General features: G+C 35.7%; 1 protein-coding gene across 5 annotated transcripts in view; it reads left to right on the top strand.

Annotated features, from left to right (window-relative positions):
* TMEM181 (transmembrane protein 181) overlaps positions 1-14,685 on the top strand; it is a 36,382-nt gene extending 21,697 nt beyond the window's left edge. For all 5 annotated transcript variants that reach the window (XM_064509089.1, XM_064509093.1, XM_064509090.1 and 2 more), the window contains 11 exons: positions 1,418-1,498; positions 2,496-2,595; positions 3,332-3,462; positions 4,090-4,181; positions 5,294-5,351; positions 6,063-6,165; positions 6,263-6,314; positions 6,959-7,041; positions 8,137-8,226; positions 9,723-9,789; positions 10,753-14,685. In XM_064509089.1, the coding sequence (XP_064365159.1) occupies positions 1,418-1,498; positions 2,496-2,595; positions 3,332-3,462; positions 4,090-4,181; positions 5,294-5,351; positions 6,063-6,165; positions 6,263-6,314; positions 6,959-7,041; positions 8,137-8,226; positions 9,723-9,789; positions 10,753-10,831 (936 nt within the window). In that variant the 3' untranslated portion in view covers positions 10,832-14,685. The remainder of the gene's footprint in view (positions 1-1,417; positions 1,499-2,495; positions 2,596-3,331; positions 3,463-4,089; positions 4,182-5,293; positions 5,352-6,062; positions 6,166-6,262; positions 6,315-6,958; positions 7,042-8,136; positions 8,227-9,722; positions 9,790-10,752) is intronic.
* The last annotated feature ends 1,354 nt before the right edge of the window (positions 14,686-16,039 follow it).

Here is a 16,039-nt window from a genome sequence, read left to right as displayed (position 1 = left end):
AATCCTTAATGAAATAACTAGCTCAGTTCACAGCGCTAAAGAATGTTTACAAAATACTTGCTTTGCCAGTGTGTGCTGAGTGACTCCAGAAAGAAGTTTAGAAACATTTACATTAGAAGAAAATAGAACTAAGCTGAATTTACAACATGGGTTGCTATGTTATGTTGCACCTGTAAATAGCATTCTGTGTGTCAGAGCAGGTAGAAAGCAACAAGCAAGAATATTACTGTAAAGAAAAAGTGTTTTTTAATATGCTGAGTGAACTCTTTGTATATTAATATTTACAGTACTCTTGTGTGTAATGCCCATTATTAATAATAAGCTATATTTTTTAAAAAAACACCTCTTAAACCCCTTGCTTAGTCCCAGATTTTAGGCAAGGTGAAGTGTTGGAGCATTTAGTGGTTTGGTTTATCATCTTGCTATGTAGGCTACCTTTAAGGCAGACTTGCATGCAAAAAAAAAAATCCCAGATCCAAAGCCCTGCTTGCCCACAGCAAGTAGAGTTATCGATATACTTTATTATTACAATGGTTTGTAGTGATCCCAGCTGAAATCACAGATTGGCTAGTGTATAAGGGGATTCTATATATATAATTTGCATTCTAACTTTACACTTTGAAAACACCAGACAGAGGTCAACAGACTAATTACATAGTGAGGTAAAGCTTCTTGTTGGATGGGCAAAGTCTATGTTGTACCAGGGTTTGTACATTTCAGAAGTAGTTTCTAAAGTGAAGCATGCAGTATGTAAGATAAACCATCAACAGAGCAGAGGTTATGCAAACCAACATGTTAAAATTAATTTTTCCACCCTCATAAGAATTAGAGGAGAAAAGGAGCATTTTTTGCATCACCTAAGAAAAAAATTATTTCTCATTAGTTCATATTTTTTCCTTTACTTGATCTTTTTTTTTGTCCCCACTTCTGAAACAAGAGAACAAGCTTTAAGAAAACATGTTCATTACAGGAAGCATGACTGTACCATATCAACTTCTTCATAATCAATTTATGCATCTGACCTTTGAAGTAAAAAGGAACATACTGGATTTAGTTAACTACTGGAATTCAGACTTTGAATTAACATGAGATTAAAACCAATGGAAAACATCCTCTTTGTCTGATAAGTGCTTTAACATATGACAGCACATTAAGTATGCTACAAAATTGCAGGGTGAAAAAAGAAGCAAGGATGTTATGCTGCTTTAGTTATCTCTTCGTTGGGTAGTCCTATATTTTTCAGAACAAGAAAATGGTTATGAATTTGTCTTCATCTTTCCCTGGTGACATGGTGGAATTCGATTATACCTCTCAACTTTGAAAACCAAGAAAACCTTTCAGTATCTGCAAGAACTGTTTTGACAGGGTCAAGAATTAACATTGCTCATAGGCTATTTTTTTTTCTGTTTTTTTGTAGTGGAAGACCTACAATCCAAATTTTTCACAGGTGGAAATCTGGTTCCGATTTGTCTTTGTGGTTCTTACTTTCATGGTCACGGTAAGATTTTGTTTCCTTCTGTGTAGGCAGCTGATGACATTTCTGTTTAATGCTGTGTTTAGTAACTTAACCCCTGGCAGTAAAGTTAAGATATCACTGAATGTGTGTAAACAATGTTTCTAAAGACGCTTATTCAGGTGCTGCTTTTGTTTTTGCAAGTGCTATTGAAGGGCATTAGGGAAACAGGACAAATGAGGAAGGCTTGTTTTTCTAAACCCTGATTTTGAATTGAACACAAAGAATTTTGCTCAAACACAGGAAATTCTGATTAGAGGTTAGAAAAAAAATTTTTGCAGCACAGGTACTCAGACATGGGAACAGGTTGCCTTGGGTGTTTGTGGGCTCTCCATCTTTGAAGATGATCAAAACTCAGTTGAATATGACCTTGATCTAACTTCAAAGTTGGCACAATTTTGAATTGGGGGTTGGACCAGATGACATTCAGAGGTCCCTTCCAACCTAAATTACTCTATGATTAAGATCATCTATCACCTCTGACCCAGTTTTGCTCATGGAAAAGAAGTGTTTTGGGAAAACAAACAACATGAAAACTAGAACAGAGAATTTAGGAATAAAGGAGCTAAAGCACTTAACACTTGCATGGTATTTTTCTCACATATGTGATGTCACTCATATCAAGCAACTGTGAATATGGTATGGAATCTGGATTTTTTTTTTTATGGATCAATTTAGGCAGAAGTTGCTGGGGATGTGTGAGCAGTAATTAGGCAGCATTTTTCACACAGTGCTGATTTGTGTAGTAGTAGCTGGTTTCCTTTTGAGGTTGCCTGAGAGAATAAGTAATTTACATGGGTGTAAGTCAGCAAAATGGGAGCAGAAGTAGAAACTTAGAGACATGGCTCCTGTTTTACAGTGTCCTCAGTACCAAAGATCTCTTGAAGTAGTGTTTGCGATGTACTATGGTATTTCTTTACTCTGATTAAAACCATTAAGGCTGTTTTCTTTCCTTTATAAAATTGTTTTTTTTGTTTTATAGTGTCTGTTTGCACATTCTCTACGAAAATTTTCCATGAGAGACTGGGGTATTGAACAGAAATGGATGTCCATCCTTCTTCCCCTCCTGCTACTTTACAATGGTACTTGTATCCTGGCATTTTTATGAAAGCTCCTTTTTTTAAAAAAAAAAAAAAAAAAAAAGGCACCTTGGCCTTCAACTTGTAAGCAACTGTTTATAAGACTTTAGAAAACTCCACTAAAAAAATCAACACTTTAAGTGTATCAAATTCAAAGGCATAATCATTAGGTTTGATTTCATTTTTGTCAGTGATCAAAATGTCAACTCTGTTTCTTTAAAACTCTGTGTGTAATAAGTGGCAGCAACCATACTGAAACTTTCGTATAGTGACATGTAGATGCAATTGCTGCATTTACCTCATAAATCTTACTACTTCATTTTTCAGATACTCATCCTTTAGTTAAAAATGGAAACTGCTTTTAGTCTGCCTTGTAAACCACATCAAATTCTAGTGCTGCTTAGCAGTATCAAAAGAATATTTGGCTTTCAGTCATGCTATGGAAATTTTTTTAGGTCATCACCAAGAACAGCGGTTTAGCAGAAGATCTGTTAAAACATGCACTCTTCTAGAAACCTTGGCAACCATTTTAGAGTATTTCTGTAACACAGAGGATTGCTGCTGGAGGCCTCATTTCCTTTGTAAATTGCTTTAAGATACAGCAAACTCAATTTCACTTACTGGTGTAATTTGAAGAACCTGGTTGTTTATTTCTCTGAGGGTGGATTCTGCTTTATTTCATAATGGAAAAGATTGCTTTTTTGCCCTCTGTTAAACTATTTTTCTTATTTTGTTACAGATCCATTTTTCCCCCTTTCTTTTTTGGTGAACAGTTGGTTTCCTGGGATGCTTGATGATCTATTCCAGTCACTGTTCTTGTGTGCATTGTTGTTGTTCTGGCTTTGTGTCTACCATGGTATAAGAGTGCAGGTAGGGATGCAACAGTATCTAACTAATATTTGTTGGGAAGACGGTACTTGTTTTTCAGTTTTCTCAAAAGGTGACAATATTAAAAGCTGATTAAAAAGAAAAGGTGACATTTATTCTCTCCTCAAAATACAATGTGACACATGAAGCTTTGGGATTAAAATGATCCATGGTCTAATAGATTGTCTTGATGCTACCATGCCTGAATGAGATAGATGGGTCAGTTCACTCTAAACTATTGCAAGACGTATTGCAGAATAAAGATGCCATTATGCTTTGTTCTTCCTTGAAGGGTTTTGTTGCTGCATATAGTGGTTGTTTGCTTTTTAAACCATTTTAAAATATTGCATAAGAAAAATACGAATTCTGGAGCATGTTCCTATAGTTGCAGTAACAATGAAATAGGTGAGACCTTACCAATCGGATGAAATCCACTGTATCTTAAATTTAACACAAATGACAGTTTTATGTATTCTGTAATCATCTGCAGATTGAAAATATAGAAGGCAAGTCTCTTGATCTAGTTGAATGAAACAAGAAACAAAGAAAATAGTTATTTCATTGTGTCAAGAATGAATGAAATTTCAAATGTGCATTCATTCCTTAACTACTCTACTGTTGTCTTAACAGGGGGAAAGGAAGTGCTTGACTTTCTATCTGCCCAAATTCTTTATTGTTGGACTATTGTGGCTGGCCTCTGTTACATTAGGAATATGGCAAACGTAAGTAATTTAAAATTTAGTACCAAGGTAATGAGCTGAAAGTGTTCAAGAATCAGAAAATTGTTTATAAGCAGTAATATTTGTCTCTTAACACTTTGATCATGATTTAGGAATGGATAAATTACAGTGCTCAAGTTCTTATCTCTTTCTGTTTTGCAAATTGTGACTGACCTGAAAACAGAATTCTCCATGGGTGATTTAGTAGTGCCTAATTCTATAAATCAGAGAGAGAGATGGAAGACACCACTTTATCTATACGTTCTGGCTCCCTATAATACACCCTGCAGCACTATATCCCAATTAGCTTTTGGTGTTACAAGCAACAGTTTCTCTGCAGTTACTTTTTACACAGTTTGTTGAAACTTTCTCAGCGATTCAGCTTGTGTGTTTGGTATTGATATTGCTTAGCCAAGCTATGCTATTTCTCCTCAAAACTCAATAGTTCTGTTTTCTGTTTTGTTAAATTTTTCTCCCCTCCTGCAGTCTGATGTGTTAACATAGAGGGGGCAGTATTTCCCACACAGAAAACTGCCTCAATTTTGGTACATTTGTAGATTTTGAAACTGTGCTAGTTTCAACTGTTTGCCTCTTATTTTATTTCTTCAAAGGAATAAATCTCCTAACCTTCTCTGTGCCATTGTTCATTGTTGAAAGCAGTGCAGTTGCGGGAAATTCTGGTGCTAATGCCCCACCAGCAGAATTGGTATGAGGGAAGGGCTTATACTGCAGTTTTTGCTTAAGGATAATTCTTATCACCAAAGATGGACTTTAAACACTAAATCCAGAAGGCTTGTAGGAATTTAAAAGATTATACAATTTCTAAAAAGTAAACAGGGAGACGAGAGCTGCTGACAACCCAAATCCTCTATATTCTTTGAAAAGTGGGGTTTGAGAAGGAGGAGGATGTTATGTAATGTAAATTGTCATGGCTTGGTTGGAATTAATGACATTGAACCAATTTACACAGCCAAAACCTTTAGTTATAAACTTTGTATAATAATGTGAAACCTCTTCTTTGTTAGTGGGTTTCTTGGTCAGTACTTTTTTTTTTTTTTTGACCTTGTCTTTTGTAATGATGTAAGTACCACTTTTTCGTTTTGAATCTTTTCTAGTGTTAATGAAGTACATGATCCTACATACCAATACAGGGTTGACACAGGTAATTTCCAGGTAAGTCAGAAATGTTTTGCTGCTGTTAAGTTGTTACGTGTAGTTAGGTAATACGAGGAAGAGGGTTTTGATCTTCTGTTAAAATATAAAGCTCATTCTAGAGAATACCAGTGCTGGCCAGATGGTCTGTGATGAGGGTACTTGAAATGTTTCCATTTTGCTTTATATCACACACTGGCTTACACAGTGTGCCTTATTGAGCTCCATCCCAGTGAGAACAGTAAATTGTCTTCCAATAACCTTGGGCATCTGGAGACTCAACAGCAGAAATATAGTCATGGATTCATGACTCTTGGGATTGAAAGACAGTTTTTTTAAGCCTCTTGTTAAGTCAGTTTTGTACATCTTTATTCTTGCCAAGATTATCTGTCCTAGTAAATTTCTGCTTTTCTTGTAGTAGGGGAAGATCTGATTTATACAGGTTCATGTGTTGTCTCAGGAACTATGTTTTTAGAGAAACACTGAGATTCAGCTCATTGTGAACTCAGTGAGCAAAATGACTTTTGCTATTAAACATCTTTTTTTTACACTCCCTGTTCCCCCAAAACCACAGTCATCCTCATTTTCTACTTCCTCTCATGGGCCTAGTTTCCCTGAAGAAAATTCCATATTGTGTTTGGGAAATAATGATTTCTATTGGTAGGATATTATGAAGAAAGAAGGAATAGGCCAAATCTTGTTAAATAATAAAAGGTAATATTCTTTTCTTAGGGAATGAAAATCTTCTTCCTTGTGGTGGCAACCACGTACATTCTCTACCTTTTATTCCTGATAGTGAGGGCATGTTCAGAACTTCGTAACATGCCTTATGTTGGTAAGGAGTATTTCCTTTGATTCTACTCCGAACAGGCTTTCTTCTTACAGATATAGGTGTAAACTCTTGAATAACAACTTTCCTCAATTTTTTTCAGATCTCAGGTTAAAATTCCTGACTGCATTAACTTTTGTAGTGCTCATCATTAGGTAAGGTTTTTCGAAGTATGTTTCTTAGAACTGTAATTTTTATAACTTTCTTTTCAGGGCTTTGAATACATTTTATTGATAATAAAATTGTCAGTGAAAGTCAGGAATGGCTTTTTAGTATGAGAGCTATGGTGAACGTTTCTTAATTTTTTAACCATTTCTGAAGCTTTTAGAGTTAGCTTTATATTAAATCCATTACGATAGTAATACACTGCAAGATTTGGAAATTCACTCAGCAGTGATGTTTTCTGTACTGCGGAGAGGTCTGCAGTGCACTATTCACTTTCTTTGGAGCTTTCTAAGCTTCCTGGCAGAAGCTTAGAATAAGGTTTTTTAGATTATGGTTAGTGTTTGTCTTCCCTGCCCCAAGCTGTTATTTCAAATTGCTGTTGTCTCTTGGATTGTCTGCAGTGGCTGAAATCCAGGAAAAGTAAACCGTGTTTCTTTCCCTTTACTCAGTTGATTACTGAATTTTAATCAAAAAAAAAATTCTTATTTTAGAACTATGAAAACAAATGTGTCTTAAAATAAAATACATGTCATGTTAATATAATTACTTTCTCATATACGGTTCTATCAAACTAGTATTTCAGTGTTGCAGTTTAAAGCATATAGGCATACTGTGTCTTTAATTTTTTCCACAGCATTGTTATACTCTATCTACGCTTTGGAGCACAAGTTCTACAGGACAACTTTGTTGCTGAACTGTCGACTCACTATCAGAATTATATCCTTGTGTTGTGATATTGCTCAGTGAGGAATGTTAATCTGTGGATTTTTTTTTTTTTTTAAGAAGATGATTAAAGATGGTGTATCTAGGGACTGAGACCTTTGCTTTCTAGGTGGGCTTTTGAAGTCCAACTCCTGACTGAATTTTCACATTGTCATTTGCTACTGGCAATTCTTAAGGATTATCAGCTGAGACAGTTTCAGTCTAATGTGCTTACTTCATGACTGCAATTGATATTCTTTTAAAGGAATGAAGGCCTAGATGTGCATACATTCAAGTCATTTTAACAAGTTATAGTGAAAAATGTTACTATATTTGATTGCTGCCTGAATTCAGTTTTCTGTATACCTATCAATTGGCATGTATACCAAAATACTTGAGAAACTATTAGTTTAGAAATCACTGAAAGTGTGTTTGTGTATTGTTGCTAGTCTATGGGTAAGAGGTCATAGCATGGAGTTTAAGTGACTCGAGAGAGACCATTTCTGTTACCTGTTGGCAGAAACTGTATTTCTGGATCCTGACTATAAGATTCTAATTCATTCTCCTTTCTGAAAGTGTCTGTGTGACTGCAACTGGTTCTGTTACCAATAGGTTTAGATATGGGTTGGGAGCTAGTACAAACCAGTATGTAAAGCCTTTAGCATTTTCCCAAAATGAAGACAAGAATTCATCTTTAAGAGTTCTGTCTCTAGATGGTCCTTTATTCTTCCTTCTCAACTGCTATGCCAATCAAATACTTTTTTTTTTTAACCCCCCCCCCCCCCCAGCTTCTCACTAGCTCAGCTTTCTTTCAGCAATGGAAGCAAAACTCTTTAATTTTACCGTGCACTGTACCAAGAGTAGACCTTATCTCAGCAAATAATACTTGCAATAAAATTAAAGCTTTGTCTTCAGTGTGAACTTTACCTCAGAATAGCTTGGGCGCATTAGTTACCATTCAGTTTAAAAAATACAATTTTGTTTAGCCATTCATGTTCTTGGACTTTAACTAACATCTTTCCATTGAAACAGCTCACCTATGGTTTATGTCTTGTTTCAAAAGTTAATATGTATGGAGCTATATTGAGCAGTATCCTTGACACTTATTACCAGCAGAATTCTTATCATTTTATGGCTTATTGAACTTTTATCTCTACACATTAGCCTTTGTGTATTCCCCCTCAAAGAATGCGCTGTATGGTAAGTGTAAGCAGTTGTCTGGCAAACTCACATGACAAGAGCTGGCATGTTAGCAGATAGTGTGTAACGTCCTCATATTTTGGTTGTTTCATTACTCTTTCCGTTTGCTTTGTATTAACATAAAGCAGAAGTTGCACTGCTTCTGAGCAATTTAGTATTGGATATTTGAAGGAACACATAACATGTATACAACTAATCACCTATACTAGAATTCTTATGCTCTTCTCTGACCAAGCTTACAGTCAATGTGCTGTTTGTATATAGTGCTGTAACTTTTGAAATGACTCACAGACAACCCTTAACAAGTAACTTTATTCTAACAATAAGTTCAAAGTATTGGTATACTGACAAATGTGACTCTGAGATAGATAATACAGAGATGGAAAAACAGGAATGAAGGTGATCTCTAATATGGGAAGAGAGATAAAGGGAGCACACAATCCTCCATGGGGAATTTTGGGGAACTCTATGGGGAGAGGGAGATCTGTGGCACTTGTGTTTTTTGTCTTCCTAAGTAAAAGGTGTAAGTCTGATTCATGTGCTATTCAGGCAGTATTATCCCTCTTTTACAGATAAAGATTCTGTAAAATAAGTATTTACACTGAGTCTGTTTTCCACTTTAAGCATGGAATTCAGAATATACCAGGGAGTATCCAGGGGGAAGGCACTAAATTGTGGAGCTGGTTATTTCACTCTAAATTGAGATGGATGGAACTATTACAGAAAGATGTTATTTTTCCATTAGGAAGGATGAGACAAATGGCTAGATGAGGATAAATTTAAAAAAACCTGTAGCTGGGTTGAAAGAAGTATTAGTACATAGAAGATCTGAAGTAAAAAGCTTCCAATAAAAAAGATGTTTGTGTCAAATTACTGGATCATATTTTACTTGTGTACAGTTATGAACTGTGGCTAAGCAGCAACAGATTATGCCAGGAGTGAAGGCCTTATAGTAAGGCAGAAGGAATTGTCATAAATTTCCAGTGGACAGTATGTGCTTCCTTTCATTTCGTCATAAAGTTACAAGTCCTTCCTTCACCTGTTACAAAGATGAAAAATAATTAGCTAGTCACTAACTTACATACAATTGTGATCTGCTATTTTTGTAGCTTAGAAATAAGTACAAGAATCATGAAGTCTGCACTTTTGAAATAAGGATATCTTGACTTCATTATTCTGAAGTGCAGGTTGAAATAATACAGACATTAAAAATTGCATACAGGAGGAAATCTGCTTATATAACATGAAGCATATCTGTCTGAAAATATGAAGAGATAGTTATGTCATCTCCTTCACTCTTAAGAACACCATTGTATTGTGGCCGAAGAGTGAAGAGTTTAAAGGAGAGAATTCTAGCTTGGATGTTGGATTGTAGTCACAACCATCTTGGAAGTTGTTGAGTCTGTTGCTTTGACTTTGGACTAGAAATGCTGGGTTTATAGATGTAGGTTTATAAATGTAATAGGCTAAATTAACCCTTATTTGTATTTTTCCAGAATCACAATTGAAAGACAATCCTGCTTTTTCTATGCTGAATGATTCAGATGATGATGTGATTTATGGGTAAGATCACAAAATACCTACGGAGAGTTATTTCTAGTGTGTTGTTTTTGTAATTTTTTTTTCATATTCATTAAACAACTGAGGGCTTTGTAGATTGTTAGTGAAAGTAGTGTGCCTAGAGAATAAAAGCATAGCCTAATTCTGGAACAGAAATGCAATGAGAATGCATGCTATTTCAGTTTTTCTTTTTTTTTGGTTTCTAAAAAGGGTTGGCATGGCACTGATACCAACAGGTAGGTAAATATTAGGATACTGGCAGGACATGAAGTGAAGGCAGCAGATGTGAAAGGGGAGGAGTTGCTTTTAAATCAGGAAGGACTGCAGGAGTCAGGTGGGAGTTAGCAAAAAGGCAGATCATGTATAAAACAGCCATTGCTGCAGAGAAGGATAACGGCTCTTCTTAAGTGCCCATCACTTAGTGAAACAGGAATAATCGAATCTAGCAAAACTTCCTGGATTTGTTTATGAGTTTGTGATACTAGAATTATAGTAGCACTTAAAAGCCCATCCAGATCAGATCTCTCTGTGCTAGACACTGAACAAACTCATTTTGATGGTTTCACCTCTTACCCAAGGATACTGAAATGGCTGGAACAATGGGGATAGGGATAATACTGAAGTGGCCTGATTAAGCTTGCGCATAGACCACCTATATGCATTGTCTGAGATAAGTTGCCTTTGTTTAGTTTGATGAGTTGTGGTAGTACCAGCTTGCTTCTCTTCTAATGTAAAGAAGCCACTACTGACAAGCTACTGTAGTTACTGAAATAATTTTTATCATGGATCTTCCTCTGGAGGGCGGTCACGTATGTTGTTCATATCCCTAACAAGAAAGCAAAACAGATGCAGGGTTCTTGCCCAAATAATTTGATGCCCCAGTGTATTCTTAGAGCTCTCCTGCTTGTTTTAGACTGCATAACTGATCACCACTTTCAGAACTTTTAAAAAAGCTCTCTTTCACAGGAGTGACTATGAAGAAATGCCACTTCAGAATGGCCAAGCTATTAGAGCCAAGTATAAAGAAGAATCAGACAGTGATTGATTAAATGTGGTCAGACTTGCTCAGCTGGGATCAAAGCAACTTTTTAAGTTTTCCTGGATGGACCGTTTTCTTAGCTTTCTTACAGCCTGTTGTTGTTATCTGAACACTGTCTCCCAGGAATGACATCTCATTTCTATTTCTGTTTACAAAGTGAAAACTGAAAAAAAGAATGCTTGAAAAGGTTGTGGTGGAAACTTAAACCAAATTTTTTTTACAGGTCTTATAAAATGTCTGATAGCAGGATGTCTGTGGACTAAAATCTTTAAGTCTATTTCCATTTAGAAGTGTCAATGATTATATGTTGATTTTAAAATTGCTTCCTCGCTCTGTGTGTGTTTTTTTTCTTTTTTTTAAGGATTATATACAGCATACTGTCTGTAATCTCTTGCACTTGTGCTAGCTCTTTTGAATATTCCTCTTTTCCTTTTCTAACTTACTCATTTGAGCTGGATGCAGGGAATGATGTGCTTTAGTTTTTTTTTTTTAATTATTATTATTACTATTATTTTTTAAAAATGCAAGAAAAGACAAGCTTTCTGTTTCTCTTTTGAAGAAGCAATATTGATTTAAAACCTTTGAGTTAATTTGTTTGTCAGGTGTGTTGTAAGTGCAAGATATGTACAAATAGTCAAGTTCTACTGAGCCAAAATATAGACTCAATAGTGTGAAATAATTTGTGTAGTATAGGTTTAACATGCTTTACCACCACAACAAAAGCATTTCCCTGATCCCCGCCCCCTCCCGCCCTCCAAACAACCCTTTCAAATGAAACTATCTAGGCAGCAGCAAATCTCAGAAGGAAGCACAGTACTATTCAGTCTGATTTTTCTGTATCCCGGAGAAGATTGTTACACTTACAAAGTATACTGCATAAAGTTTCATAGGGAAGTACAGTTGCATATTCCTTAACATTTCATTTTTAGAGGCTTTTTCTGCATCAAGATTTTCCATGTAGTTTTGAGTATTAACAGGGCAGTTAATCTATGTTCTAGGAACAATCACGGCTACTTGTGTTGAACTTGCGTAAAAGTTAGCTTCTGAGCATGTTCTTTGCATACTTCAACTACTTTTTCCTTAGGCATACCACAATTGGTACCTATATAGGAAGGTATTTTTACAAGTACTTTTTGTGATTATCTGTGTTCCAGTCTGTGCTGGCACAGAGTTATATGGGAATTCAGTATTCCTACTACAATGTTGCTGCTCCTGTATTTCAAAAATGTTTTTTTTCACTAGTCTCCTACACGACCATTCAATTCTGTATTTAAGTGAATGCTGTTCATTTCTAACTACTTTGTATACTTTGTATTTGACCTGCCTGAAAGTCTCTCTTTTCATGGATTTGTAATTGCTATATACTCTTATAAAATTTCTCTGCCTCGCTGCCGTATAGAAGACTCTAAAAAAGCAATGACAGTGATATGAAGAAGCAATGGCAAAAGCATTAGACAGTGATACCGGCTTACACTAGGGAATTGTGCTCGTGATTGAACTAGCTTAAGCGTAAGAATGCAATGAAGTCCTACTAGATTTTCTGGATCATACTGGGGGAAAAAAGTGTAGATTTGTTCTGCATTTAAACTACACCTGTTCTAGACCACTCCAGTTATTGCAACTGGAGTTGCACACAGTGTCTTGGTACCTGTTCAAGATCATTAAGGATCATAGGAGTGCAGCTTGCTTACAGAGGACCAAAGGAACTGCTTCATGTAGTTGCATCCTTGCTGTCGTAAAAATAGTTCAGATTAAATCAGTGTGCTGTTGAAGATGAGTGTGGTAAGATACTTACTGTATGTGTATGTGAAAGCTTTCTGAAATTACACAGAGCTGTGAAATTTTTCAAGGATGTTTGTAATTTAAAGCTTACGTACCAAGAATCATTTATTTGGTAGAAGCCGAAGTACTATCATATGGATAAAGTAAGAAGATTGCTGGAAAAAAAGAAGGCTTTTTCCTTTCTTAATTAATAGGTGTTAGTTTAGAACAACACATGGGAAAAAATTAGAGGTGTTTCAAGTTAGTGAGGTTGGTTTTTTTTGGTGAACTGTAATAAGCTATACCCCTATTATTTCCTTTTAGACTTTTTTTTTTTTAATAAGTATGAGAGATGATCTTTTTATCCTAAAAGAGCAGAATCCATTCTCATTTTTATTATTCCCCAGATGACTGTCTTAGGTATACAGCTGTTTGAATTTGCAGTCAGAATTGGGAGCCAACTAGAGGGCCTTCATGTACCCCAAATCCCTTTGACTTCCATTGGAGTAGCAGTAAGTACAGGAATTAGGTTTTCAGAAATCAAGATCTACATGATCCTGATGTATTCAGCTCTCTTTGGCTCTATTCTAAATTGTTTTGAATAGATAAAATGTTTTTATTTGACAAATATGCAAAGTGTACTAATGTTACTTATCACAATCTGAGCTGGTTGTTACAATTACCCCCAAAATAGTGTCATGTTTTGGGATTTCATTAACTAAAGAAAACATTTTTAATCTAACCTTGAGATGATTTTTTTCTAAGCTGTTCTCAGCCCATTTCATTTGCCATTTTGTCTGCATTAACTTTTCTACATCACTGCATTTAAAATGGAAATAGAATTGGTGAAAAGGAGAAATGTACATTTCAAAAAAGTATCTCACTACAAAAATATTAATATCCTTAACATTTTTTTTTAGATATTATGTTTAACCAATTTTGGTCGTGCAAATAGTTTTGTATTTCAAAAGTGTTTGAGCATGACAACAAACTTGGCCAAAGCACCAGGGCATCAAATTCAATACATAGTAAAAAGGCAAAAGCAGTGAAGCAGATCAGGAAATAGTTTTTCTAGCAAGAAATTTCACTTTCACTCTTCTTATTTGTGAACAATTGGAAAGCAGAGACGGTATTTGAGGAATGTTACAGTACAGATTGTAAAGAGCTTGGGAGTAGGTGGCATAATTCACTTCTGAGTGATGTGTGATGCTTTAGTAACCTACAGGTGAAACAAAAGTGATCTGGATAAGAGACTAATCTGGCTTTGATTTAGTTAACACTAAAGTAATTCGGTATTTCTAACCCTATTGTAACTGTATAAAATGAGAAAAGTATACAAACTGGCCCCACGGTATACAGAGTTACTGCTCCAGATGAGATGCCTTTTATTAAGTAAGTGCAAGAGTTTCATGTTCACAGTGACCAAGAGAGACTTTTAAGAAATCAGTTATCATTGAGTATGAACCATTCATGGCAACCTTTTCCTGTATTATTTACTTGAAAAATACAGTTGGTGTTGGAAACTTTCCTAGGACTGGCAAAGAACAGGAAGCGTAAGGCTCAACACCAGTAAGGAACAGCCAGTCCAACAGACCCATGAACTGATCTGGGAAAAAATGGCTGTTTCCAGCTAGAAGACTTTGGTTTTTCTCTTAGTCGAGACAACTTTGTATCCATAGTGACATAGTTTTTGCCCACTTCCTTTTGCTTATGCCAGTAATAACTTTTGCATTACTGTAAAACTTTTCTTAAAGTTTGTAAATATGTAAAATGAAGCTAAAATATGGAAAACTTGTGTACCAAAATGGTATCAAATGTGTAAGATAAATGCTCTGTTTAATGAGAAGCTGTTAATAAAATGCTGCTTTGAAAAAGTGTGCATGGGGAATCTGTTGAATATTCTGTGTTTAGAAGCTGTGTAATGGCAGTAAATTACCAAATTATTATGTTGCCGGTATGTTGTTGAACTTCATCCTGATACGGAATACGAAGCAAAGCTAACATTTTACTTCAAGCAAAAGTTGAGTGCTTAGTTTCTTTGAAGACTTCATGTGCATAATCATTGTTAAATATGTTCATAATAAAGTTTTATATCTTTATCTTGTATCTTGGCTTTATCTTCCTTCTAGTGAACAACTATAACCCTTTGCCACTTCCATAACTTATATCAGTAGTTTCAGTTTACATGTATTTTATCTTATGCATATTTAAACTTGCTTAATTGCACAGGGATTTGATTCAGGCTTTGTGGCAGTGCAGATTAATCAGGGACTTGCTTTTGTTTATTGCCTAGGCTTGAAGATGGAAAGACAGCTTACTTATTTGCTTAACCAGTTTACAAAGGGGAATGGGCATTCTGAAATGGCTTAATATTTGGCAGCTTTGTGAAGCCTGCTGTGCCATGCTGGCAGTAGCACTTCCCCTGGTGAATACTGCTGCCATTTGTTTCTGCTGAAAGTGCATGCTTTGTGTTAACTGCTCTTGGATGCCTCTTCCAGCAGGGTTACAAGTTCTCCTACTTACTTGGGCTGGGGGTGGTTCATGGTGATGATGCACCTTCCCAGCATGCCCAGGAAGGAGTGCCCTACCTTATACCCCCACCTAGTAATAAAAAAGATTTAGAGATGATAGTGATGCTGATACCATTTGTCTCCTTGTTTTCGGTCTCTGTTTTCCAAGGTGCTGCTTGTACCTGTTAGAAAAGCTGTTAAAAAATCTCTGAAAAGATTCTTAAACATTTTCTTCTGGAAGTCAGCACATGCATCACCCAGAAGATAGAAAAATCAAGTTATTTTCTGTTATTGACATGATGAAAACTAGCAAAGACATGGAATGTTTGAATGGCTTAACCAAAAAGCCCAGTATTTCTAAAAGTAAATACTAACTCAAAGTACAGGAAACTGTTCCTTTTAACTGTAAGTAAATAGCTGAGTAGGTGCTACATTACTGGCTTTGTCCTGTCATGCTGCTGTAGAGGACCTGAAGTTAAAGCATTTGAGAAGATAGCTTAAAATTTTTCTTTTTATTTATTTTTCTTTTAATTCTCAGATTAAAGATTTTTTTTTTCTTTATGACAAGTTTATCTCTCACCCTGTTGAGTATTTCAGGCACTTTATTCAATCGATCTTGTTTTAATTTTTCTTTTTTAAAGGTATTGTATCATTTCTGACAGTGAACATTACTCAATAGTGTGTTTCTAGTCAAAACCCATGCTAAAACTTCCTCTGCTGCGGAAGTTCAAGGTACCACTCAGTATAGTTCTGTAGCAGGCAGTAGGACATATGCTGGAATAAAGAAGTGGCTTGTCATGAAGGAGAAGTGTTTATAGAGATGATGGTCTGAAACTGGTATGTATGCTAGCAGCAGTATATAAGCCTTAGTGTTATATTTAAGTCTCAAATGCACTAAACCCAACCCTGCTGCTAAAGGTAACTTTTTTGCCCCCCCTACAGA

Source organism: Dromaius novaehollandiae, chromosome 3 (assembly GCF_036370855.1).
Source record: "Dromaius novaehollandiae isolate bDroNov1 chromosome 3, bDroNov1.hap1, whole genome shotgun sequence".
Taxonomy (NCBI): domain Eukaryota; kingdom Metazoa; phylum Chordata; class Aves; order Casuariiformes; family Dromaiidae; genus Dromaius; species Dromaius novaehollandiae.
The sequence above is the reverse complement of the archived record's forward strand: the minus strand, read 5'-3'. Positions and strand labels throughout refer to the sequence as shown.